Source organism: Trachypithecus francoisi, unplaced genomic scaffold, assembly GCF_009764315.1.
Source record: "Trachypithecus francoisi isolate TF-2019V2 unplaced genomic scaffold, Tfra_2.0 Lachesis_group8, whole genome shotgun sequence".
Lineage (NCBI taxonomy): Eukaryota > Metazoa > Chordata > Mammalia > Primates > Cercopithecidae > Trachypithecus > Trachypithecus francoisi.
The window spans coordinates 100,614,577-100,639,121 of NW_022681473.1; the positions used below are offsets into that span (position 1 = coordinate 100,614,577).

Sequence of the window (24,545 nt, forward strand, 5' to 3'; positions counted from 1 at the left end):
CTTTCTTTTCCAGCTCAGAAGATAAAATAACAGTCCACTTTATAAACCGTGATGGTGAAACATTAACAACCAAAGGAAAAGTTGGTGATTCTCTGCTAGATGTTGTGGTTGAAAATAATCTAGATATTGATGGCTTTGGTGAGTATGAAACATTTCTTAAAATGCATAAGTGAAACTGTTAGGTTTCAAATTTTTGTTTTGTTTTGTTTTTTTAAGAAGTTTAACCTATAGCATGCTAGGTAAAATATTAACATTCGGGTTGTGTTAGTGTTGTATTCTTGTTTATAAATAATAATAGAGTGACACCGTTGTTCTGTTCTTTGTAGATTTAAATAACTCATGACCAGAAATCTGCTGTGGCCTCATTACCTTACTGTTTATGTGTGCGATGCAAAGCTGACGGTACGGAGTAGAGTTAAAAGATACCAGGTTAGAGAGAATAAATGTCATAGCACAGAGGGGTACTTAAATATCTTGAATGTCAGCTCGCCTTCCTAGGAAAGGTAACTTATCCTAGAAAGTGATTTATTTAGAAAGTTTTCATTTTTAGACTTCTGACCATATGCCTTAACTACACGTGCAGAGCCTGTGTTCCTGCAGCTGCCCTTTTATACTCCCTGAGGCATACCCTGTATATCACCTGTCAGTTTTGTTCAAGCACAGTGTGTCTAGATTAGCAGTTCTCAGAGGGTTTCCTTGACCATTAGCATGAGTGTCACCTGGGAAATAGAGATTCTCAGGCACTCCTCCACCACCCACCACCCCTGCCCCCGCCCCAGACTTACTGAGTCACAAAGTCTGGGATAGGTCCAGCATTGTGTGTTTTAACAGCTGTCTGTGTGATTTGGATGCATGTTTAAGTTTGAGAACCACTGGTCTGGAATAAGGTTCAAGGAGCGTATCTGACTCTGCTTCTTTCAAGGCACTGTTCACATTACCTTTAAAGAACCATTTCTAGATCAGAATTAATTTATCTTTCTTTGGTTTTCCCATGATTTATTAAATCTACCTCTCTTTGTTAATGCTTTTAACAGTTTTCCTTTTTAGAGAGAATGGCTATCTCTCTTATTAGATTATTAGTTTTTGAAAGACTACTCCATGAGGTTACTCAGGTACAGTAGACTTTGTCGAGAGTTGGCACTCAATAATATTTGCTGAATATCTTTAAAAAATTTTTTGAGACAGAATCTTGCTCTGTCACCCAGGCTGGAGTACAGTGGTGTAATCACAGTTCACTGCAGCCTCAACCTCCTGGACTCAAGTGATCCTCCTGACTCTGCCTCCTTAGTAGCTGGGACTACAGGTGTACCATCACCCCTGGCTGAATTTTGTATTTTTTGTAGAGACAGGGTTTTGCCACATTACCCAACCTGGTCCTGAACTCCTGGGCTCAAGAGATCTTCCTGCCTTGGCTTCCCAAAGTGCTGGCATTACAGGCAAGAGCCACCATGCCTGGCCTTAGATATGTAAATCTAATTTTTTTTTTTTTTTGCTAGTTTTAAAATAATTGTAACAACTAGAATTTGAGTGTATACTACATTCCAGCATATGTTAAATGAAGTAGACTTTTTTTTTAGCTCTCCATTTGATAGTTGAAGAAACTGAGTCTCATGGAAATTAAGTTGCCCTGGTTATACACACAGCAAGTGAGAGGGCTAAGACTCAAACCTGTCTTGAAGTCAAGATTGGTATATCTCATTGTGGTTTTGATTTCCATTTCTCTGGTGATTAGTGATGTTGAACATTTTTCCATATGTTTGTTGGCTGCTTTTGTGTCTGTGTCTTCTTTTGAGAGGTGTCTGTTCATGTCCTTTTTTTTTTTTTCCAACTTTTATTTAGATTCAGGGAGTATATGTGCAGGTTTGTTAAATGGATGTATCATGTGATGCTGAAGTCTGGGGTATGAATGATCCTGTCACCTAGGCAGTACGCTTAGTAACCAATAGGTAGTTTTCCTCCTTGCCCCTCTCCCTTCCCCCTCTGGTAGTGCCCAGTATCTACTGTTCCCAACTTTATGTCCATGGGACCCAGTATTTAGCTTGCACTTTTAAGTGAGAACACTTTGCTTTTCTGGTTCTCTATTAATTTACTCAGGACAATGGCCTTGAGCTGTATCCATGTTGCTGGAAAGGACGTAGTTTTGTTTTTTTTAATGGCTTTGTGTTCCGTGGTATATATGTACTACATTTTCTTTATCCAATCCACCATGACGGGCACCCAGATTGATTCCAGCTCTTTGCTGTTATGAATAGTGCTGAGGTAAACATACAAGCGCATGTGTCTTTTGGTAGAATAATTTGTTTTCTCCTGGGTATGTACCCAGTAGTGGGATTGTTTGGTTGAATGGTAGTTCCATTTTTAGTCCTTTGAGAAATCTCCAAGCTGCTTTCCGAGTGGCTTAACTAATTTACATTCCCACCAGCACTGGCTAAGTGTTTCCTTTTCTCCGTAGCCTTGCCAACATCTGTAATTTTTTGACTTTTTAATGATACTCTTGATGACTGGTGCAAGATGGTATCTCATTGTGGTTTTGGTTTGCAGAGTGGAGTATTTTTTCATGTGTCATGTTTGTTGGCCACTTGTTCGTCGACAGTGAGACCAGGCTGGAGTGCAGTGGCACAATCTCGGATCACTGCAACCTTCACCTCCCAAGTTCAAGCGATTCTCATGCCTCAGTCTCCCGAGTAGCTAGAATTATAAAGGTGTGCCACCATGCCCAGCTACTTTTTATATTTTTGGTAGAGACAGGGTTTTGCTGCGTTGGCCAGGCTGGTCTTGAACTCCTGACCTCAAGTGATCTGCCCTCCTTGATTTCCCAGAGTGCTGGATTGCAGATGTGAGCCACCATGCTTGACCTCTGCCCACTTTTTAATGAGGTTATTTGTTTTTTGCTTGTTGATATGTTTAAATTCCCTATAGATTCTGGATATTAGATCTTTGTCGGATGCACAGTTGGTGAATATTTTCTCTCATTCTGTAGGGTGTTTACTTTGCTTTTTTTAGTTTGTTTGTTTTTTGAGACGGAGTCTTGCTCTGTCGCCCAGGCTGGAGTGCAATGATGTCATCTTGGCTTACTGAAACCTCCACCTCCCGGGTTCAAGTGATTCTCCTGTCTCAGCCTCTTGAGTAGCTGGGATTACAGGTGCCCGCCACCATGCCCAGCTAATTTCTGTATTTTTAGTAGAGATAGGGTTTCATCATGTCGGCCAAGCTGGTCTGGAACTCCTGACCTCAAGTGATCTGTTCACTTTGGCCTCCCAAGTGCTGGGATTACAGGTGTGAGCCACCATGCCTGCTCTACCCACTTTTTTTTCCCACCCCCAAGACGGAGTCTTACTCTGTTGCCTAGGCTGGAGTGCAGTGGCATGACCTTGGTTCACTGCACCCTTCACCTCCCGGGTTAAAGCAATTCTCCTACCTCAGTTTCTCGAGTAGCTGGGTTTACAGGCACATGCCACCACGCCTGGCTAATTTTTTTGTATTTTTAGTAGAGATGGGGTTTCACCATGTTGGCCAGGCTGGTCTCGAATTCCTGACCTCATGATCTGCCCGCCTTGGCCTCCCAAAGTGCTGGGATTACAGGTGTGAGCCGCCATGCCCGGCCCTCTGCCCACTTTTTAATGAGGTTATTTGTTTTTTGCTTGTTGATCTGTTTAAGTTCCCTGTAGATTCTGGATATTAGACCTTTGTCTCATGCATAGTTTGTGAATATTTTCTCTCATTTTGTAGGGTGTTTACTTTGTTGACAGTTTCTTTAATGTGTCGAAGCTCTTTAATCAGGTCCCATTTGTCAATTTTTGTTTTTGTTGCAATTGCTTTTGAGGACTTAGTCATAAATTCTTTGCCAAGGCCAATTTCCAGGAGACCATTTCTGAGGTTTTCTTCTAGGACTTCTGTAGCTTTAGGTCTTACATTTAAGTCTTCAATCTGTTTTGAGTTAAATTTTTTTTTTTTGAGACGGAGTCTTGCTCTGTCGCCGGGGCTGGAGTGCAGTGGCCGGATCTCAGCTCACTGCAAGCTCCGCCTCCCGGGTTCACGCCATTCTCCTGCCTCAGCCTCCCGAGTAGCTGGGACTACAGACGCCCGCCACCTCGCCCGGCTAGTTTTTTTTGTTTTTTTTAGTAGAGACGGGGTTTCACAGTGTTTGCCAGGATGGTCTCAATCTCCTGACCTCGTGATCCGCCCGTCTCGGCCTCCCAAAGTGCTGGGATTACAGGCTTGAGCCACCGCGCCCGGCCGAGTTAAATTTTGTATATAGTGATGGGGTCTAGTTTCATTCCTCTGCATATAATAGCCAACTGTCCCAGCACCATTTATTGAATAGGGAGTTCTTTCTTCATTGCTTATTTTTGTTGACTTTGTCAAAGATCAGATTTTCTAGATGAATAGCTTTATTTCTCGGTTCTCTATTCTGTTCCTTTGGTCTGTGTCTGGGTTTTCTAGTTTATGTGCATAGGGGTGTTAATAATAGTCTCTAGGATCTTTGTATCTTTATGGGATTGGTTGCAATGCCGTCTTTGTCATTTCTGATTGAGCTTATTTGGATCATCTCTTTTTTCTTTGTTAATCTAGCTACTGCTCTATCTGTTTAGTTTATTCTTTCAGAAAACCAACCTTTGGTTTTCTTGATCCTTTTGGGTCTCAGTTTCATTCAGTTCTGCTTTGAGTTTAGTTATTTCTTTTCTTCTGCTAGCTTTGGGGTTTTTGTTTTTCAAGTTCTTCTAGGTTAATGTTAGATTGTTATTTGAGATCTTTCTAACTTCTCAATGTAGGCATTCAGTGCTCTGAACTTCATCTTAACACTGCTTTTGATGCATCCCAGAGATTTTGGTACTTGTGTCTCTGCTTTTATTTATTTCAAATAATTTTTTGATTTCTGCCCTATGGTGGAGCCACTTTAGCTGATAGATGTATTTCCTGATCTTTGACAGAAGTGGGTAAACCATGCTGTTGTTTGTGTGCATTGGAAGTTGTGGCTGTTATGCCATTGAAAAATTTAAATCTTAATATCTCATAACAGTGTTAACTAAACTTTCATTTAGTGATGGTGTGGTACTGAAATATATCCCAAATCAATAACATTGGAATGGATGCTAAACATGATCTTACACAGAAAAAGGCAAAACAATCAGCCTGACATTTGGTGCTGTTGATTTGGGAGTAGATACTGGATAGACAAAAGTGCTTAGAAAATAGGATTTTAAAAAGGCATTACAGTAGGAATATTTTTAAGCTCACAAAAAAATCACTTGGTGTAGGGTAATGGAAAACAATACTGGTGATATGTTCTGGCTGTGTCCACACCCAAATCTCATCTTGAATTCCCATGTGTTGTAGGAGGGACCCGGTGGGAGGTAATTGAATCCTGGGGGCAGGTCTTCCTTATGCTGTTCTTGTCATAGTGAATAAGTCTCCCAAGATCTGACAGTTTTATAGGAGGGAGTTTCCCTGCACAAGCTCTCTGCTTGCCTGCTGCCATCTGTGTAAGATATGACTTGCTTCTCCTCGCCTTTCACCAGTATTGTGAGGCTTCCTCAGCCATGTGGAAGTGAAAGTCCATTAAACACTTTTTCCTGTATAAATTACCCAGTTTCGGGTATGTCTTTGTCAGCAGTGTGAAAATGGACTAATTAAGCAAATTGGTACCAGGAGTAGGGTGCTGCTGAAAAGATACCCCAAATGTGGAAGCAACCTTGGAACTGGTTAACAGGCAGATGTTGGAACAGTTTGGAGGGCTCAGGAGAAGAGAGGAAAATATGGGAAAGTTTGGAAATCCCTAGAGACTTGTGGAATGGCTTTGGCCAAAATACTGATAATGATATGGACAATGAAATTCAGGCTGTGGTGGTCTCATGGAGATGAGGAACTTGTTGGTTTTTGGAGTAAAGGTGACTCTTGCTATGTTTTAGCAAAGAGACTAGTGGCATTTTGCCCCTGCCCTAGAGACTTGTACTTTGAACCTAAGAGATGACTTAGGGTATCTGGCAGAAGAAATTTCTAAGCAGCAAAACATTCAAGAGGTGACTTGGGTGCTGTTAAAGGCATTCAGTTTTAAAAGGAAACAGAGCATTAAAAAAGTTTGGAAAATTTGCAGCCTGACAATGCGATAAAGAAAACCCCATTTTCTGGGGAGAAAGTCAAGTCGGCTGCAGAAATTTTGATAAGGAATGAGGAGCTGAATGTTAATCCCTGAGATACTGGGGAAAATGTCTCCAGGGCATGTCAGAGATCTTCATGGCAGCCCCTCCCAGCACAGGCCCAGAAGCCTAGGAGGAAAAAGTAGTTTTGTGGGCTGGGCCCAGGGCCCCCTTGCTGTGTACAGCCTAGGGACTTGGTGCCCTGTGTCCCAGCTGTCCCAGCTGTGGCTGAAAGGGCCAACGTAGAGCTAGGGCTGTGGCTTCAGAGAGTGCAAACCTCAAGCCTTGGCAGCTTCCATGTGGTATTGAGCCTGCTAGTGTACAGAAGTCAAGAATTGGGGCTTGGGAACCTCTGCCTAGATTTCAGAAGTTGTATAGAAATGCCTAGATGTTCCAGGCAGTAGTTTTTTGCAGGGTCAGGGCTCTCACAGAGAACTTCTGCTAGGGCAGTGCAGAAGGGAAATGTGGGGTTGGAGCCCCCACACAGAATCCCTATTGGGGCATCGCCTAGTGGAGCTGTGAGAAGAGGGCCACTGCTCTCCAAACCTCAGAATGGTAGATCCACTGACAGCTTGTATGGTATGCCTGAAAAAGCCACACTCAATGCCAGCCCATGAAAGCAGCCGGGAGGGAGGCTGTATCCTGCAAAGCCACAGGGGTGGGGCTGCCCAAGAGTGTGGGAACCCACCTCTAGCATCAGTGTGACCTGGATGTGAGACATGGAGTCAAAGGAGGTCATTTTGGAGCTTTAGGATTTGACTGCCCCGCTTTATTTTGGACTTGCATGGGGTCTGTAGCTCCTTTGTTTTGGCCAATTTCTCACATTTGGAATGGCTGTGTTTACCCAATGCCTGTACCCCCATTGTAGCTAGGAAGTGACTAACTTGCTTTTGATTTTACAAGCTCATAGGCAGGAGGGACTTGCCTTGTCTTGGATGAGACTTTGGACTGTGGACTTTTGAATTAATGCTGAAATGAGTTAAGACTGTTGGGAAGGCATGATTGGTTTTGAAATGTGTGGACATGAGATTCGGGAGGGACCAGGGGCAGAATGATATGGTCTAGCTCTGTCCCCTCCTACACAAACCTCGTCTTGAATTCCCATGTGTTGTGGGAGGGACCCAGTGGGAGGTAATTGAATCTTGGGGGCAGGTCTTTCCCATGCTGTTCTATGATAAGACTCACAATATCTGACAGTTTTATAAGGGGTGGGGGGGTTCCCTGCGTAAGCTGTCTGTTTGCCTGCTGCCATCCATGTAAGATGTGACTTGCTCCTCCTTGCCTTCCGCCAGGATTGTGAGGCTTCCCCAGCCATTGTGGAACTAAGTTCAGTAAACCCTTTTTCCTGTATAAATTACCCAGTTTCAAGTGTATCTTTATCAGCAGCATGAAAATGGACTAATACAACTGGTTATATAGTTGAAGGCACAAAACTGTGGCAGTGTACCTCAGTCTGCAATGACTGATGTTTATGGGTGCTGAAAATTCATCTTTACCCCTGCCCTGCCCCTCTACCTTTTTTTTTTTTTTCTGTAGGAAAATTATCTCAACTGAAGTTTTAAATTATGTGAAGCTTTCAGCACTAGCATCTCTTGTATAAAAAAAGATGATTGGATTTAGATTATCTTCCCTCCCTGCCACATCATTTAACATGGCATCTGTTGTTTTTTGATTTTTTAATAATATCCTTTTGTTTGTTTGTTTGTTTTTGAGATGTAGTGTAGCTCTTGTTGCCCAGGCTGGAATGCAATGGCACGATCTCGGCTCATTGAAACCTCTGCCTCCTTAATTCAAGTGATTCTCCTGCCTCAGCCTCCTGAGTAGCTGGGATTACAGGTGTCTACCACCATGCCCACCTAATTTTTAAAATATTTTTAGCAGAGATGGGGTTTCACCATGTTGGCCAGGCTGATTTCGAACCCCTGACCTCAAGTGATCCGCCTGCCTTGGCCTCCCAAAGTGCTAGGATTACAGGTGTGAGCCACTATGCCCGGCCAACAGCTAATACCCTTTCTGACTGGTGTGAGATGATATCTCATTGTGGTTTTGATTTGCGTTTCTCTGATGATTAGTGATGTGGAGCAATTTTTTCATGTTTGTTGGCTGCTTGTATGGCTTTTTTTGAGAAGTATCTGTTCATGTCTTTTGCCTATTTTTTAATGAGGTTGTTTTTTGCTTGTTGATTTAAGTTCCCTATAGATTCTGGATATTAGACCTTTGTTAGATGCATAGTTGGTGAATATTTTCTTCCACTCTGTAGGTTGTCTGTTTATTTTGTTGATAGTTTCTTTTGCTGTCTGGAAGCTCTTTGTTTAATTAGGTCCCACTTACCAATTTTTGCTTTTGTTGGAATTGTTTTTGGGGACTTAGCCAAAAATCCTTTGCCAATCCAATGTCTACAAGAGTATTTCCTTGGTTGTCTTTTTTATAGTTGGAGGTCTTACATTTAAATCTTTGATCCATTTTGGGTTAATTTTTGTATATGGTGAAAGGTAGGGAGTTCAAGTTCAGACTTCTGCATATGTCTAACCAGACATCCCAGCACCATTATTGAATAGGGAGTCTCTTAAAAAGAGTAAGTGCTGGCCGGGTGTGGTGGCTCATGCCTGTAATCCTGGCACTTTGGGAGGCCAAGGCGGGCAGATCACTTAAGGTCAGGAGTTTGAGACTAGCCTGGCCAACATGGTGAAACCCCATCTCTACTAAAAATACAAAAATTAGCCAGGTGTGGTGGTACACACCTGTAGTCCCAGCTACCTGGGAGGCTGAGGCACAAGAATCAGTTGAATCTGGGAGGTGGAGGTTGCAGTGAGCTGAGATAGCGCCACTGTACTCCACCCTGGGTGACTGACCAAGATTGTCTCAAAATAAAAAAAAAAATAAAAAAAAAAATAAAAATATGTATGTGTATATATGTGTGTGTATATATGTATATATATGTATATATGTATGTGTGTATATATGTGTGTGTGTGTGTATATATATATATGTAACTGCAGAACAACCTGTGAGCTGCTACTTTGGGCACACTGCCTGTGGGGTAGCCCTGCTCTGCAAGGAGTCCTACCTCTGCTGCTGGTGTACGCTGCTGCTTCAATGAAAGTTGCTATTTAACACCACCAGCTTGCCCTGAATCCTTTCCTGGGCAAAGCCAAGAACCTTCCTGAGCTAAGCCCTAATTTTGGGGCTCATCTACCCTGCATTGATTCCATATGAATTTTGGAATAGTTTTTTTATAGTTCTGTGAAAAACGATGTTGGTAGTTTGATAGGAATAGTGTTGAATCTGTAAATTGCTTTGGGCAGTATTATTTGCCTATTTTTTTGATGAGGTATTGTTTATTTTTGTAGGTTAGCAAAAGCTCTTTAAATGTTCTATTTGATAAAAATTGTGAAGACAGATTTTTAACATTTATTTAAATGGCTTCCAACTGCTGTTTTACATGAAGCTACATATTCTCAAAATAGTGTAAAATGCTTTTTGCATAAATAATTTGTGTGGATTGCTTTATATTAATTTCTTTTAAATTAAAACACAAGTATTATGATCTTAATACTTGAAAGTATTCTTTTACGTTTTTAAAAGTATTTTTTTCTTCATCACTTGTGACTATGTATTACAGTCCATTTTTTTTTAAACTGCAGGTGGCAACTATTACAGGATCATGAAATCAATTTAGTCACTCCCAACTAGCATTTTAAAGAAATCAAAAAGAACAGAACATATAAAAACATACCATCTTTTGCAAGGGTATTATCTTATTAAATGTTTATTTAGCTATTTACAAGTATGTGTGTACTGGGTCATGATGTAAAATGAAATTCATACTCTGAATCACAGTTAAACAAAGTGTTTTCTGAAAGTCATTGGTTGGAATGGACGAATGTCCTGCCTGGGCTTCTTTCCCAGCTCTATCACTTTTTCAGCTTTGTGACATTGGGTTAGGTATCTAACCTACTCATACCTCATCTTTTCATCTGTAAAGCGGGGATAATATTAATATCTACCTCATAAAATTGCTGTAAAGATCAAATTAGTAAATCCAAGCAACTGCTAAATAAATATTAGCTAATATTGTTAACATAGGTATTAATACAGATTCATTGTTCATTATAGCAAATTTTGAAAATAGATTTAAAAAGAATTTAACACTTGATATCATCACACAGAGAGAAGCACTGAAATAATCTTTTTTCCCAATGCCCAAGAAATATAGAAAATTTAATGTAAATGTAATTAAAGAATTCTGCTGGTATCATAGAAATTCACATATTCAGACTCAGAAGAAAAGCTTTAAAGATCAGGTATCTTGACATGTCCACAAATCTTTGTATTTAAAGATAAGCTTGAGATAAGTAAGCTAAACTAGATTCACCAAAGATAGAGTTAAGCCTAAGCCTCTTTCTAGAGTAAAGCTGAAAGAAGTGAAATCAGGAAGGGTGCAGTGTTACCGTTATAAAGAAGAGCTTATTACCACAACATTATAGGGGCAGCTGCTTCATTAATTCCCGAGGCTGAATGCAGGAGCCCATCTGAATACCACACTTGTCATACGTCCTACTCACGGATGAACACCGTACCCCAAACGTGGCTGACCAAAGTACTCAGTTTCTTTACAGTTTCTCCCTGGGTGATCTCATCCGTTCTGTGACCTTAAATCCTTTCTAGATGTGGATAAACTCTTAAATTTACATCCTTAGCTCAGACCTCTCCTCTGAGCCCTGACTTACGGATCTAACTTCTTGCTTTACATCTCTTCTTGGAAATCTAACATATTCAAAACAGCTTTTGGCTTTTTTCCTCCTGACGTAACCTGTCCTTCCTCGAATCTTTCCTAGCTCAGTAATGAGCACCACCCGGCTGCTCGAACCTGAAACCGTACAGCACCATTCCTTCCCCTTTCTGCCCCACCTGACATCCAGTCCATCGGCACTTCCTGCCAGTTGTGCCCCCAAGATTCGTCTCTAGCACCTCCTGTTGGCTCCATCCCTACAGTCAGCACGTGGGGCTGGCCAGCCTTTGTGCGCCTGGACTGTGCTAACTTGCTTCTACTCTGGAGCTTAGCAGCCGGGTAATTTGTCCTAACAGAAATCAGACGTAACAGTCCCCTGATTAAAAACTATGAGTGGGCCTGGCACTCATGGGCTGATGCATGTAATCCCAGCACTTTGGGAGGCCTAGGCGGGCGGATCACAAGGTCACGAGTTTGAGACCAGCCTGGGCAACATGGTGAAAACCCGTCTCTACTAAAAATACAAAATTTAGCCAGGTGTGGTGGCACGCACCTATAATTTCAGCTACTTGGGAGACTGAGGCAGGAGAATTGCTTTAACCCAGGAGTCAGAGGTTTCAGTGAGCCGAGATTGCACCATTGCACTCCAGCCTGGGTTACAGAGTAAGACTCCATCTTGAAAAAAAAGAAAAAAACAAACCGAGACGGGTGGATCACGAGGTCAAGAGATCAAGACCATCCTGACCATCATAATGAAACCCTGTCTCTACTAAAAATACAAAAAAAAAAAAACCCCAAAAAACAAACAAGAAAACCAGCTGGGCGTGGTGGCGGGCGCCTGTAATCCCAGCTACTTGGGAGGCTGAGGCAGGAGAATTGCTTGAACCAGGGAGTCAGAGGTTGCAGTGAGCCGGGATCGCACCACTGCAGTCTAGTCTGGCAACAAAGTGAGACTCTCAAACAAAACAAAACCACGAGTGACTTTCTTTGCACATAGGATAAAATCTGTATTCCCAACCATAAAAGGTTCTGCATTATCTGGCCGTATCTGCCACTCTTCCTCTTTTTTTTTTTTTTTCTCATTGTCCTTTTTCTCACTTTGGTGATACTGGCCTTTTCTCAAGAGCTTGAGCTCACCCAAAATCCTACCTTTGAGACTTTGTAGATACTTCACCCTCTCCTCGAGATACATCCCTCTCTCTCCCATCCCCCAAATTTAGCTTTTCATCTCTCAAATCTCAATTTATATACTTCCTTAGCAAGGCTTTTCCCAGCCACCCAGTCCAAAGTAGTGGTTCTCTTGTTATCTTGAACCTATTATCCTCCTTCTCAGCATCTTGTTCATTTGTTTCATAGTATTTGTCACAGTTTAGTAATTATGTATTTCTTGTGTGTCTTTCCCAATAAACTTCGATGAGGGATAAAGTCATTCCTATTTTATTCTTCATTGTATATGAAATGAAGTAGTGAATGAACAAATGAATAAGAAGGGACAGTCATACATTTTGGAAAATGCAAACTTATAAACATTCTCATTGCCAACTTTTATATTAATATAGGTCTTTTGGATGATGCAGGTACCTGTTTTCAGAGTGTATCATAATATTCTGTCACTAGGGGGCAGTTACGCACCTGCAATTCAACTTACCTAGTTTACTCTCAAGACATTTTTTTCTTCAATATTACCTATTTTCTTCGTGTGTCTGTTTTGAGGGAAATTATACAAATTAGAAGATCCTGATTGTGTTTGTATAAGTTTATATTTTTTCCCTTCATACTTGAGTCCCTATTGATATAATGTATTTCTGACTATGCTAGATCAATCTTTACTCTAGAAAATTAGATTTTATGTTTACCCATAATTTCCATTTCTAATATATAATATTCCCATGCAGCCATCCTCTAGATTTTTGTTTGGGAAAGGGGTTGGGTGTCGGGGCGGGCAATCTGTATTGTCAGCATCGTAGTAGATAATACAAAATGATCTTAATATGAGATGCATACACACGAAATGTCTTTTCCCATTGGCAAACACTGAAGTTACATGAAAGGAAAGGAACAACAGTCTGCAGAGATCTGACTTTCTCTAGGAATTAATTTCGCAGCTAGAACTTCTGAGGATTTGCCCAAGTGCTTACTATCATTATTCCTGTTTAAAAAAAGCAAAACTTGGTTCATGAGTTCACCAACCTTGAAATTAGTAAGCATGCTTTACTATTCTTCATGTCATTTTATATGCATATTTGAAATTGTGCAGATTAACAGTATTGAGATTCTTCCTCTAGCAAAATCAGAAGTATTGTGAAAACCAAAACTTTTGTCAGGAATCCTATAATTTTAAGCTGGCAGGCTGTGTGAGTTGTAAATTTTATGTTTGTTACTGCAGCTAAAGATGTACCATTTTAGCTTATAAACCCCTGCCATCCTTTGTCAGCACCATGTGAACCACACTGTTTATAGACATTTGAATATCTGTATGATTTTCTTGACTATGGTGATGATATTTTAAACTGTGGTTATTAATTTAAAATCATTTTTAAAGCCTGTATCAGTTTCAGCCAAGCATTAAGTCCTAATACTGAAAAATGTATCTGAAAATGAGTTATTTTGGAACAGAGGTTAGATGTAACAAAATGCTAGGAAGAAAGCCAAAAACCTGTCATGATACCTATTACTGTTCGTTTAGGAGAAAGAACGCTGAATTGTTAGTCAAAATGTCAACAAAATCAAAGCAGTACTAAAATGTATATACTTTTAAGTTCATGAAAATTGTTGTATAACCAAGCCAGGATGGTGGGTAAAATGCTGGCCCCAGGGGCTAATATCAGTGTGGCTGTAACGTGTTTCTAAATCAGGTTATTTTCGGTGCTAAGGCATGAAATATGTTATTATTATTGATTTAAATTGACGATCATAATTGTATTTATAGGGTAGGTACAGTGTGATGTTTTGATACATATATACAATGTGCTTTGCCTCAGTTATTGTTTGTGATGAGACATCTGAAATTTACTGATAGTAACTTTTGAAATACACAATACATTATTATTAACTGCAGTCACCACGCTGTGCTATAGATTTTTAAAAATTCTTTTTAAATAATTTTTTGAGACAGAGTCTCACTCTGTCACCCAGGCTGGAGTGCAGTGGCATGATGTTGGCTCACTGCAGCCTCCATCTCCTGGGCTCAGGTGATTCTTGTGCCTCAGCCTCCCTAGTAGCTGGGATTATAGATGAGCACCATGACACCTGGCTAATTTTTGTATTTTTAGGAAAGATGGGGTTTCACCATGTTGGCCCGGCTGGTCTCGAACATCTGACCTCAAAAGTTTGCCTGCCTCAGCCTCCCAAAGTACTGGGATTACAGGCATGAGCCACCGTGCCCGGCCTGTGCTAGACATGTTAAACACAAATTCCTCCTAACTGAAACTTTGTACCCTTCGAACAGCACATGCTCGTTTCATTTCCTCACCCCCACTCCCATCTGCTGGTAACTACCATTCTATTTTCTAAGGCAGTGGCCCCCAACCTTTTTGGCACTAGGGACTGGTTTCGTGGAAGACAGATTTTCCTTGGACGAGGTTGGGGTGGGGATGGTTTTGGGATAATTCAAGTGCATTACATCTATTGTGCACTTTATTTCTATTATTATTACACTGTATCATATAATGAAATAATTATGCAACTCATCATAAGGTAGAATCAGTGGGAGCTCTGAGCTTCTTTTCCTGCAACTAGATGTAGGTCCCATCTGGAGGTGATGGGAGAGAGTAACAGATCATCAGGCATTAGATTCTCATAAGGAGGGTGCACCCTAGACCCCCCACATGCGCAGATCACAATAGGGTTCTCAATCCTGTGAGAATCTGATGCAGCTGCTGATCTGACAGAGGTGGAGCTCAGGCAGTAATGCGAGCAGTGGGGAGTGGTTGTAAATACAGATGAAGCTTCCCTCGCTCGCCCTCTGCTCACCTGCTTGTGTAGCCTGTGGCCCGGGCCTGCTGTAAGACATGATGTATTTTTGGTTATTTGAAAGGTGGGTATAGTAATGTAAAGAATTTGACTTCATACATTTAAAACAAAAATGTTTGAGGAGTTTAGATTTTTAAACTTTAGGAATCCACTTTCTAGTTTGTTTCATTGAGAAAATAATTCTTGAAATATGGGACTTGTACAATTCTCAAAATCTTTGAGAATGCATTTCTCATAAAACGTGATCACTTTGTGTTTACATATATGTGTATATCCATGGATATATACACATGCACATACATATATACATACATATACATACACATTTTCTCTATTCATTTATTTTTATATAGCCAACCACTTACAAAGACACTCAAAGCTGACAGCCACCAATATTACTCTGGGGCAGTGTATATAATAAGTTATATAAATTTTGCACCTTATTCTTTCATATACATCATGTATTAGTATGCCCATATTGTGATCAGCTGCAAGTTTTAGCCTTGTAGTTATTGTTTGTTATTTGTTATTTTATATCCTTTATTCTTTTATAGTTTTATAGGTTATCTTCTACTGTTTGTTTGTTTTGTAGGGTTCTCTGTATATGTGAAAAGCAAAAAAAAAAAAAAATGCTCCCTGTTTTGTGAATTGTGAATAGGTTTTGTTTCCATAATCTATTTTCAGGTCAGCTGCTTGTTATTTGGAATTTGTTTTCCCATAAACATAATGTTGGCTAAATTTTTGAGCCAACATGCAGAACCTATTTCTTCACAACTGACTTAATCACCATTTATAGCTTGTTTTTTGGGATAAAATGCATTGCACCTTCTAACTCTTGTAATTGTAGCTGCTGCTGCTTCTTTTTTCTACTTTTAAAAAGAGACAGGGTCTCATGCCAGTCAGAGTGGTGACTATTAAAAAGTCAAGAAACAACAGATGCTGGTGAGGTTACAGAGAAATATGAACACTTTTACACTGTTGGTGGGAATGTAAATTAGTTCAACCATTGTGGAAGACAGTGTGGTGATTCCTCAAAGATTTAGAACTGGAAATACCATTTGACCCAGCCATCTCATTACTGAGTATATACCCAAAGGAATATAAATCATTCTATTATAAAGATACATGCACATATATGTCCATTGTAGCACTATTCGCAAGAGCAAAGACATAGAATCAACCCAAATGTCAATCAGTGATAGGCTGGATAAAGAAAATGTACATATACACCATGGAATACTATACAGCCATAAAAGGAACGAGATCATGTGCTTTGCAGGGACATGGGTGGAGCTGGAAGCCATTATCCTCAGCAAACTAATGCAGGAACAGAAAACCAAACACCGCGTGTTCTCACTTACAAGTGGGAGCTGAAAAAGAGAACACATGGACACAGGGAAGGGAACAACACTTACTGGGGCCTGCTGGGGGAGGGCACAGAGGGGAGAGCCTTAGGGAAAAGAGCTAATGCATATGGGGCTTAATATCTAGGTGATGGGTTGACAGGTGCAGCAAACCACCATGGCACACATTTACCTATGTAACAAACCTGCACATCCTGCACATGTACCCCAAAACTTAAACAAAAAGAGATGGGGTCTCGCTTTGTCACCCAGGCTGAAGTGTAGTGGTATGATCATAGCTCGCTGCAGCCTTGACCTCCTGGGCTCAGGTGATCCTCCCGCCTTAGCCTCCTAAGTAGCTGGGACTACAGATGTGCACCACCACACCCAGCTAATTTTTAACTTTTTTGTAGAAATGGGATTTTGCTATGTTGCCCAGGCTGTTCTCAAACTCCTGTCCTCAGGAGATCCTCATACTGCGGCCTCCCAAAGTGCTGGGATTATAGGCATGAGCCACTATGCCCAGTCTGTACCTTCTAATCCCAGATCAGGGACCCACCCTACACACATGAACACACACACACACACACACACACACCAGGAACACCTTAACTCCTGGACCCACCCTACACACACACACACAAAACAAAACAAAAAAACAGAGACTCCTTTCTCTGTGTTGCACCCGAGTCTGATAGTGGGAATATATGCATGGGTGATTCTCAGTGCAGAAGATACCATGGTGGATAGGAGCCTGGGAATTCTGTGATGCTGAAGAAAGAAGGCTTAGAAGATGACGCCTAATGACAATGTTATCTACTTTGTTTCTGCGGATAGGCTTTGGCATCTGGGGCTGTGACTCTAGCGTAGTTGAGAGCTATAGGGATGCTCATTATGGCTCTGAACTCTGTGTGTCAAAAGAGATAGAGAATTGGTGGCAGTTCTCATGTTTTAACTGGAAATAAGAAGGCAGTGCCAGATCAACTTTATGCAAAATAAGGTGCTGATAAAAGGAACCTACAAAAAACTCTATAACTAACATCATACATTTTATGGTGAAAAATGGAATGTCTTTCCTGTAAAATCGGAGACAAGGCAAGGATGTCTACTTTCACCACTCCTATTTAACATCACACTGGATGTCTTAACCAGTGTATTAAGGCCAGAGAAAGAAAGAAAAGGCACATAGATTGAAAAAATAAAAGTGGTTTTAGATGACATGATTGTTTATGAGGAAAGTCACAAGGAATCTACAAAAAAATTCTTAGAGCTAATAAGTAAGTTTAGCAAGGCCCTAGAATATAAGATCAACACACACACACACACACACACACACACACACCAGTTGTATTGCTGTGTACTTAACAGTGAATGTTTGGAAATGAAAACTAAAAAAAAATCCATTTATAACAGCTTCCTAAATGAAAATTTTAGTTTTAAATCTAACAAAATATGTTTATGGAAAAGCAAAGAAACTAGAATAGCCAAAACAATTTTAAAAGAAAAATAAAGTTAGAAGAAGCACAGTACAGGTCTTAAGACTTACAATGACACCACAGTGATGAAGATGGCATAATATCAGCAGAGAGACAAGCAAACATGTAGATTAGTGAAACAGAATAAAGGGTTCAGTGACAGACCCATAAAAGATGGGCAGTTTTTTTGGTAACAGCTTTATTGAGGTATCATTCAAATACCAAACAAGTCACCTATTTAAAGTATACAGTGAATTTTTTTTAGTATATTCAGAGTTGTGCAACATCACCTTAAAACATTTTCATCACTTCAAAAGGAAACCCCATCCTCTTTAGCTAGCACCTCTCAATGCCCCATTTCCCTAGCCCTAAGCAGCCACTACTTTCTGTACCTATAGATTTGCCTGTTCTGGACATTTCACATCAATGGAATCATATAATATGTGGTCCTTTGTGAGCGACTTCCACTTAACATAATGTTTTCAATGTTCATCTTGTGTTTTAGTTTGTATACTTCATTCCTTTTTGCGGCCAAATAATATTTCATTTTATGGATGTACCACATTTTCTTTATCTCTTTAGCACTTGAGAGATATTTGGGTTGTTTCCACCTCTTGGCAGTGGCCAATTGGTTTTTGACAGAGGTGCAAAACAATTAGTGAAGAAAGAGTATTCTTTTCAACAGGTGATGCTGAATCAATTGGATGTTCATGTGGGAAAAAAAGGAGCATCAACCTAAACCTCATACATCTTATAAAAACAGTGATGCAAAATTGACTTAGATCTAAATGTAGAACTTAGAACTGTAAATTCCTCAAAGAAAGAACAAAGAAAAATCTTTAGGACCGGTGGGTAGGTAGGCAGAGAATCAGACATGACTAGAAGAGCACAATTTTTTCTTACATATAAGAAAAAATATATAAATTAGACTCCATCAAAATTAAAAACTTTTGTTCTTCTAAAGACACTGTTAAGGGAGTGAAAAGACAAACTACAGACTGGGAGAAAATACTTGTAAATCACATATCCAGTGAAAGGACTTGTATCCCGAATATGTAAAACGCTCTCAAAACTTAACAGTAAGAAACAACCCAGTTAAAAAATGGGTAAAAGATATGAACAGACAGATGCTTCACCAACGAGAATGTAGAGATGGCAGATAAGCTCATAAAAAGATAATTGAGGGGCATCAGGACTGAACTTGCGTGTATGAACGACTCAGTGTTTAGAGTTTTCTTCTAGAGGGACAGGAGACTAATGGTGATGTCATACTCCCAAGTGGCTTTGGGAAAAAAAAAATGAGGCAAAGTTAAAAAAAAAAAAAAGATATTTTACACCTTTAATTTCTTGTAGAGAATGTGAATGAAAATCACAATGTGACACCACCAGATACCTATTAGAAACAAACCGTGGGACATTCAAATAGTGGAATGCTTCTTAGCAATGAAAGGGAGCAAATTATGGATGCATGCAACACATTGGCTGAATCTCAGAGGCATTGTGTTGAGTGAAAGAAGGCAGTTTCAGTCATACACTGTATGATTCTATTTATGTGAACATTCTGGAAAAGACTAAACTACAGTGATAGAGAACAGATCAGTGGTTGCCAGGGGTTAGGGATGGGGTAGACTGTGACAGCAAAGCAACAGTAAAAGGGAATGTTTTAGGCTGATGAAGTTGCTCTGTATCCTGAGTGTGGTGGTGGTTACACACATCTATACATGCATTAAAACTCACAGAACTGGCCGGGTGCAGTGGCTCACGCCTGTAACCCCAACACCTTGGGAGGCTGAGGCAGGCAGATCACCTGAGGTTGGGAGTTCGAGACCAGCCTGGACAATATGGTGAAACCCCATCTCTGCTAAAAATACAAAAATTAGCCAGCCATGGTGGCTCACGCCTGTAATCTCAGCTACTCCAGGAGGCGGAGGCAGGAGAATCGCTTGAACCCAGGAGGCGGAGATTGCCATGAGCTGAGATCATGCCATTGCACTCCAGTCTGGGCAACAAGAGTAGGACTCTGTCTCAAACAAACAAACAAACAAAACAAAACAAAAAGCCTCATAGAACTGAACACCGAGACAAGTAGTAATTGGAGGACATAGCTATCATGAAATGGCAGTATTTTATGAGATAAACAGAAAAGGAGGAACTTTTTTTTTTCTCTTAATAGTCTCTTGTTCTTCTCAGAGTTTTAAGCTCTTTTTATACCCAAATATTTACCTTATTTTTGCAGGGTTTTTTTCCTCCTAAATACCCTTTTTGGATAGGTGTCTCCAATATTCTCAAAAATTCTTTATTTGTTAATAAACCATATAGGTTAAATCTCAAAACAAACTCTAGAAAATGAATCATCTGTCTTCTTTTTTTTTTTTTTTTGAGACAGAGTCTCGCTCTGTAGCCTGGGCTGGAGTGCAGTGGCCGGATCTTATGGAATTTTGCAAGATTGAAAGTTTCTTTTTACTTTTTTATTTTTTTAATTTTTCTTTGAGCCCTGACCATGGCAAGGACAGAATAGTTCTTAAGTGCTATCCATGGGGTCTTGTAAACCCTTGCTACAGATGGTTTCTGTAGTGATAGTTGTTCTAACACAGTCTGACCATGAGCTTTCTCTGGTTTAGTGTTAGCTCTCTCACATAGGCTGGTTTCATTCTGAGTCTTATAGTTTCTATTATATTTGAACTTCTTCCTAGTACAGAGAATAAGAAAGGATAAATTGTTGACAGGTTTTTGTGGCAGAAAAGGTTCGAAAAGGATCATAAAATAATGAGGGATCATGAATGTGATGTGTTCATTTAAAGAATAAATACGGGACTAGAATGTATAATAGGAACTTAGTGTGTAGACATCAAAAGTTAATCTGTAAATATTCAGCATTTTTCAAATTCTTTTTTTTTTTTTTTTGAGACAGAGTCTCGCTTTGTCGCCCAGGCTGGAGTGCAGTAGCGCGATCTTGGCTCACTGCAAGCTCCACCTCCTGGGTTCACGCCATTCTCCTGCCTCAGTCTCCAAGTAGCTGGGACTACAGGTGCGCACCACCACGCCCGGCTAATTTTTTTTTTGTATTTTTAGTAGAGATCAAATTCTTATTAGAATAGTCTCTTCAGCGCTGAGCTTAGCAGCTTAAGCAAGATGTGGAAACAATTGCCAAGGTTCCTGAGCCATGAAAATTTAAATAAGAGAATAGAATACTACCTTTAAGAGAAGGTTAAAAGAATGAAAGCTTCCTAGGGAAGAGAGGGGGGAGAATTTGAAACCTATGAAGAGCTAGAACAGGATGGTAACTCTTCATTTCGACTGGCCACTGGTACAAAAAGCAGTGTCCTTTGTTTTTCAGGAGGGATTTGTTGGCATATGAGCCTTTTCTCTCCATTTAATATATAAGTAAGGTAACTTACATTATTGCATGGCGATACACTAATGATTAGTTGCCCACAGCACTGGGAAACTTAAGTTGAAGTCCTAACTCATCTCTAACTAGTGGTATGACCTTAGTCCATTTCTTTAACTTCTGGGGCTTAATTCTTAATTCCTCTTACGTTTACAAATAAAGTTCAATTACTCTAAGAGTTTCTGTGACTTCCAGATAATAATAATAATGTTTACCAACACTTAAATAGCACATACTATCTGCCAGTCATGGTTGCCAGTATATATATTCATATATATTAAGTATGCAGTCGTGTAATTCTTGGAACTACTATGTGAGGTTAGTATAGTTACTCTTGAGAAAACTGAGACATGGAAGGTAAAGTAGCCCAAGGTGACAGGATTGATAAAAAGGGAAGCTGTAGTTGAAGGGAGGAAGTCTGGCTGAAAGCCCATGTTCCTGACTCTTGTACTTCACTATATGGTCTCCCTCTCCCATAATTCTATTATTGCTTTGAATTGCGTTTAATAAAAATGAAGATTTAGAGAGACCTCTCAATGGTTTTATTTTTTTCTTTTTTGTTTTCTTTTTTTTTTTTTTTGAGACGGAGTCTCACTCTGTCGCCCAGGCTGGAATTCAGTGGTTTGATCTTGGCTCACTGCAATCTCTGCCTGCCTCCCAGGTTCAAGCGATTCTTCTGCCTTGGCCTTCTGAGTAGCTGGGATTACAGGTTTGCACCACCATGCCTAGCTAATTTTTGTATTTTTAGTAGAGACAGGGTTTCACTATGTTGGCCAGGCTGGTCTTGAACCTCACATGATCTGCCTGCCTCGGCCTCCCAAAGTGCTGGGATTATAGGAGTGAGCCACCATGCCTAGCCTGTTTTTTTTTTTTTTAAACAGTAAAATATGAATAACAAATGCTTAAATTATAAGGAAGGAACAACTCTAGTTAAAATGATCCATTCAGAGGAAAATCAAGAAGGTTACTAGTTGTTAATAGTGCTTGTGTATATTTGATATAATGTTTAGTTCCAAAAGAGAATATAAATCAAACTGAAGTTACTCTGAGGACTCTATCGTCTTTGAAATTGTACAGTGGCTTTAAAAAATCGTGTAAAAACAAACCCGAATCACTGTTTTTAAAGTTAGATTTAACCAGACTGTGATTCTGCACGCCTCTGTTGTCGGGTTCTCCCCTGGGATACTAATATGTTCTGGATGCCATATTTTAAGAAAAGCCCAGCTGGCCTGAGGGATGGGATTTAGAACTGTCTTGTGTAAGAAACAGTGGAAGGACCTAGGGGAAGGACCTGGGGATGCTCAGCTGGGAGAAGGAAGAATAATCTCAAATAAATGAAAAGCTATCCTTTAGAAGGATTAAACTCCATGGGATAGCACTGGTCCAGTAGGTGCTAGTTACAGAGTGGCAGACTTTAGCTTGGTGGAAGCCAGCCGAATGCGAAATTGGCTGACTTATGTGGTGTTGGTTTCTTTGTCAGGAGATTTTCAAGCAAAGTCTGAGTAACTCTTAAACATTTAACTTAATTTAGTGGTAGGTTTGATTGCTTTCCAGTTCCTCTTATATACCATAACTTACATTGCTATTATGTCAGTAATTACTGTGTAAGTTTAAAAATGCACACACTTTTATATATATGCATGTCTCAGCTTATTAATTTTTAAGGTCTCTATTAGGACTATGTATTTTCATAGGTATTCCTTCATAGCACCAAGCCAAAACTTTTGTGAAATAATACAACGTGAGGGATTTCAAACTCGTGCAAGTGTGTGTGTGCATGCAGCAGGGGATGGAGGGTTGTTGCCCTTATTCTCTTCATTTTCAACTTTCACTTATGTATTCTTTTTTTTTTTTTTTTTTTGAGACAGAGTCTTACTCTGTCGCCCTGGCTGGAGTGCAACCTCAGCTCACTGTAACCTCTGCCTCCCCCGTTCAAGTAATTCTTCTGCCTCAGCCTCCCTAGTAGCTGGGACTACAAGCATGTGCCACCATGCCTGGCTAATTTTTGTATTTTTAGTAAAGACAGGATTTCACCATATTGGCCAGGCTGGTCTCGAACTCCTGACCTGAAGTGATCTGCCTGCTTTGGCTTCCCCAGTCACTGGGATTACAGGTGTGAACCACTGTGCCTGGCCTCACTTATGTATTCTAACGCTGATTCTAACATTTAGAAACCTTTACTGAACCAAGTTTGAATCATCTGATGTAAAAGGGAGTATGTTCAGTGTTTGTTGCTTTTGTCAGGTGCATGTGAGGGAACCCTGGCTTGTTCAACCTGTCACCTCATCTTTGAAGATCACATATATGAGAAGTTAGATGCAATCACTGATGAGGAGAATGACATGCTCGATCTGGCATATGGACTCACAGACAGGTAAGATTTTTGGACTGCTTCAATTGTACTAATAATCTGGGAACATAGATGTTTTATTATGTTGTCTATGTAAGACCAGACCCGTGAATGTAATAGTATTCTACCAGGTTAAATAACAATCACAGATTTTGAGTATCATATATGTGGCATTTCTCTTTGTTTTCACTGCTATAGTTTAGACCTTATGAAACTTTACAAAAGTAAAAAAAATTAATTGGAAGTATTGGAAGTATAAGTTATAGATCCTAACACCTCTTCTTTAGTCTCTTTTTACTCCAGGAACTAATATTTATTACAGCTGAATGGAGGGGTTAAATTTAATGCTTTTATAGTATTCTTGAAGGACAGGTTTGATAATTGAACACAATTATTGTGGAAAGTTTTACCTATTGAAGAGAACAGAATTTTTAAAGAAACTTAATATATAATAGTAATTATGTTAAAATGAATAGTTCTTTTTCTAAGTGTACCTTAATCAGAGCTTATTCTTGTTTTTAATTAATAGGTAGAGTTACTCTTGAAAGTGGTGAGATTTACAGTAGCAAGTGACATCAAGTGATATTTTTTTCTTAAAATATCTAGTCTTTCAGTTGGAGTCAGTGAAGGTAGCTAGCTGGTATACTGTTTCAAGGGGTAAGATAATGAGAGCTTATTACTTAATTAAGGTTGGCTTTGTTTAACTCTAGTTTGGTGACCTTAATGACAAATACTTTTTTAAAAATTAAAAATAGTAATAATAGTTTTATTTCATGTGTATCATATAGCTACAATTTTGTTATATACTTAACATAAACTACCCCATTTAATCCTCACAAAAATTTTCAGGTCATTTGTATTTATTTAGAGAAGAAGAATCATTTTGTTCCTTTTATAGTTCATTTCCCTCTTGGCAGATGTGAGACTGATAACCCTGGGAAGAGAAACTGGTGAAATAGTATCTCTTTGGACACCAAAGCAGAGTGGATTGTGGCTACTGTCTGCCTGTCCCCTCACATCTTCAGTGCCGTGTTCTCTATGAGCACCTCCTTTTTTCCCGCTTACCCCGGAAACTAAATCCAATGACTGTATTGGTTTGGTTCTGAGAATTGTGTCTCTTAAAAAGAGAGTTAAATCATAACTAA

The 24,545-nt window shown here is 39.8% G+C and overlaps 1 protein-coding gene across 1 annotated transcript in view; it reads left to right on the forward strand.

Annotated features, from left to right (window-relative positions):
* The window catches only part of FDX1 (ferredoxin 1), a 36,635-nt gene that overhangs the window by 6,745 nt on the left and 5,345 nt on the right, over positions 1–24,545 (forward strand). Inside the window, exons 2-3 of the mRNA XM_033204708.1 lie at positions 14–138; positions 23,295–23,424. Coding sequence (XP_033060599.1) covers positions 14–138; positions 23,295–23,424 — 255 coding nt within the window. The remainder of the gene's footprint in view (positions 1–13; positions 139–23,294; positions 23,425–24,545) is intronic.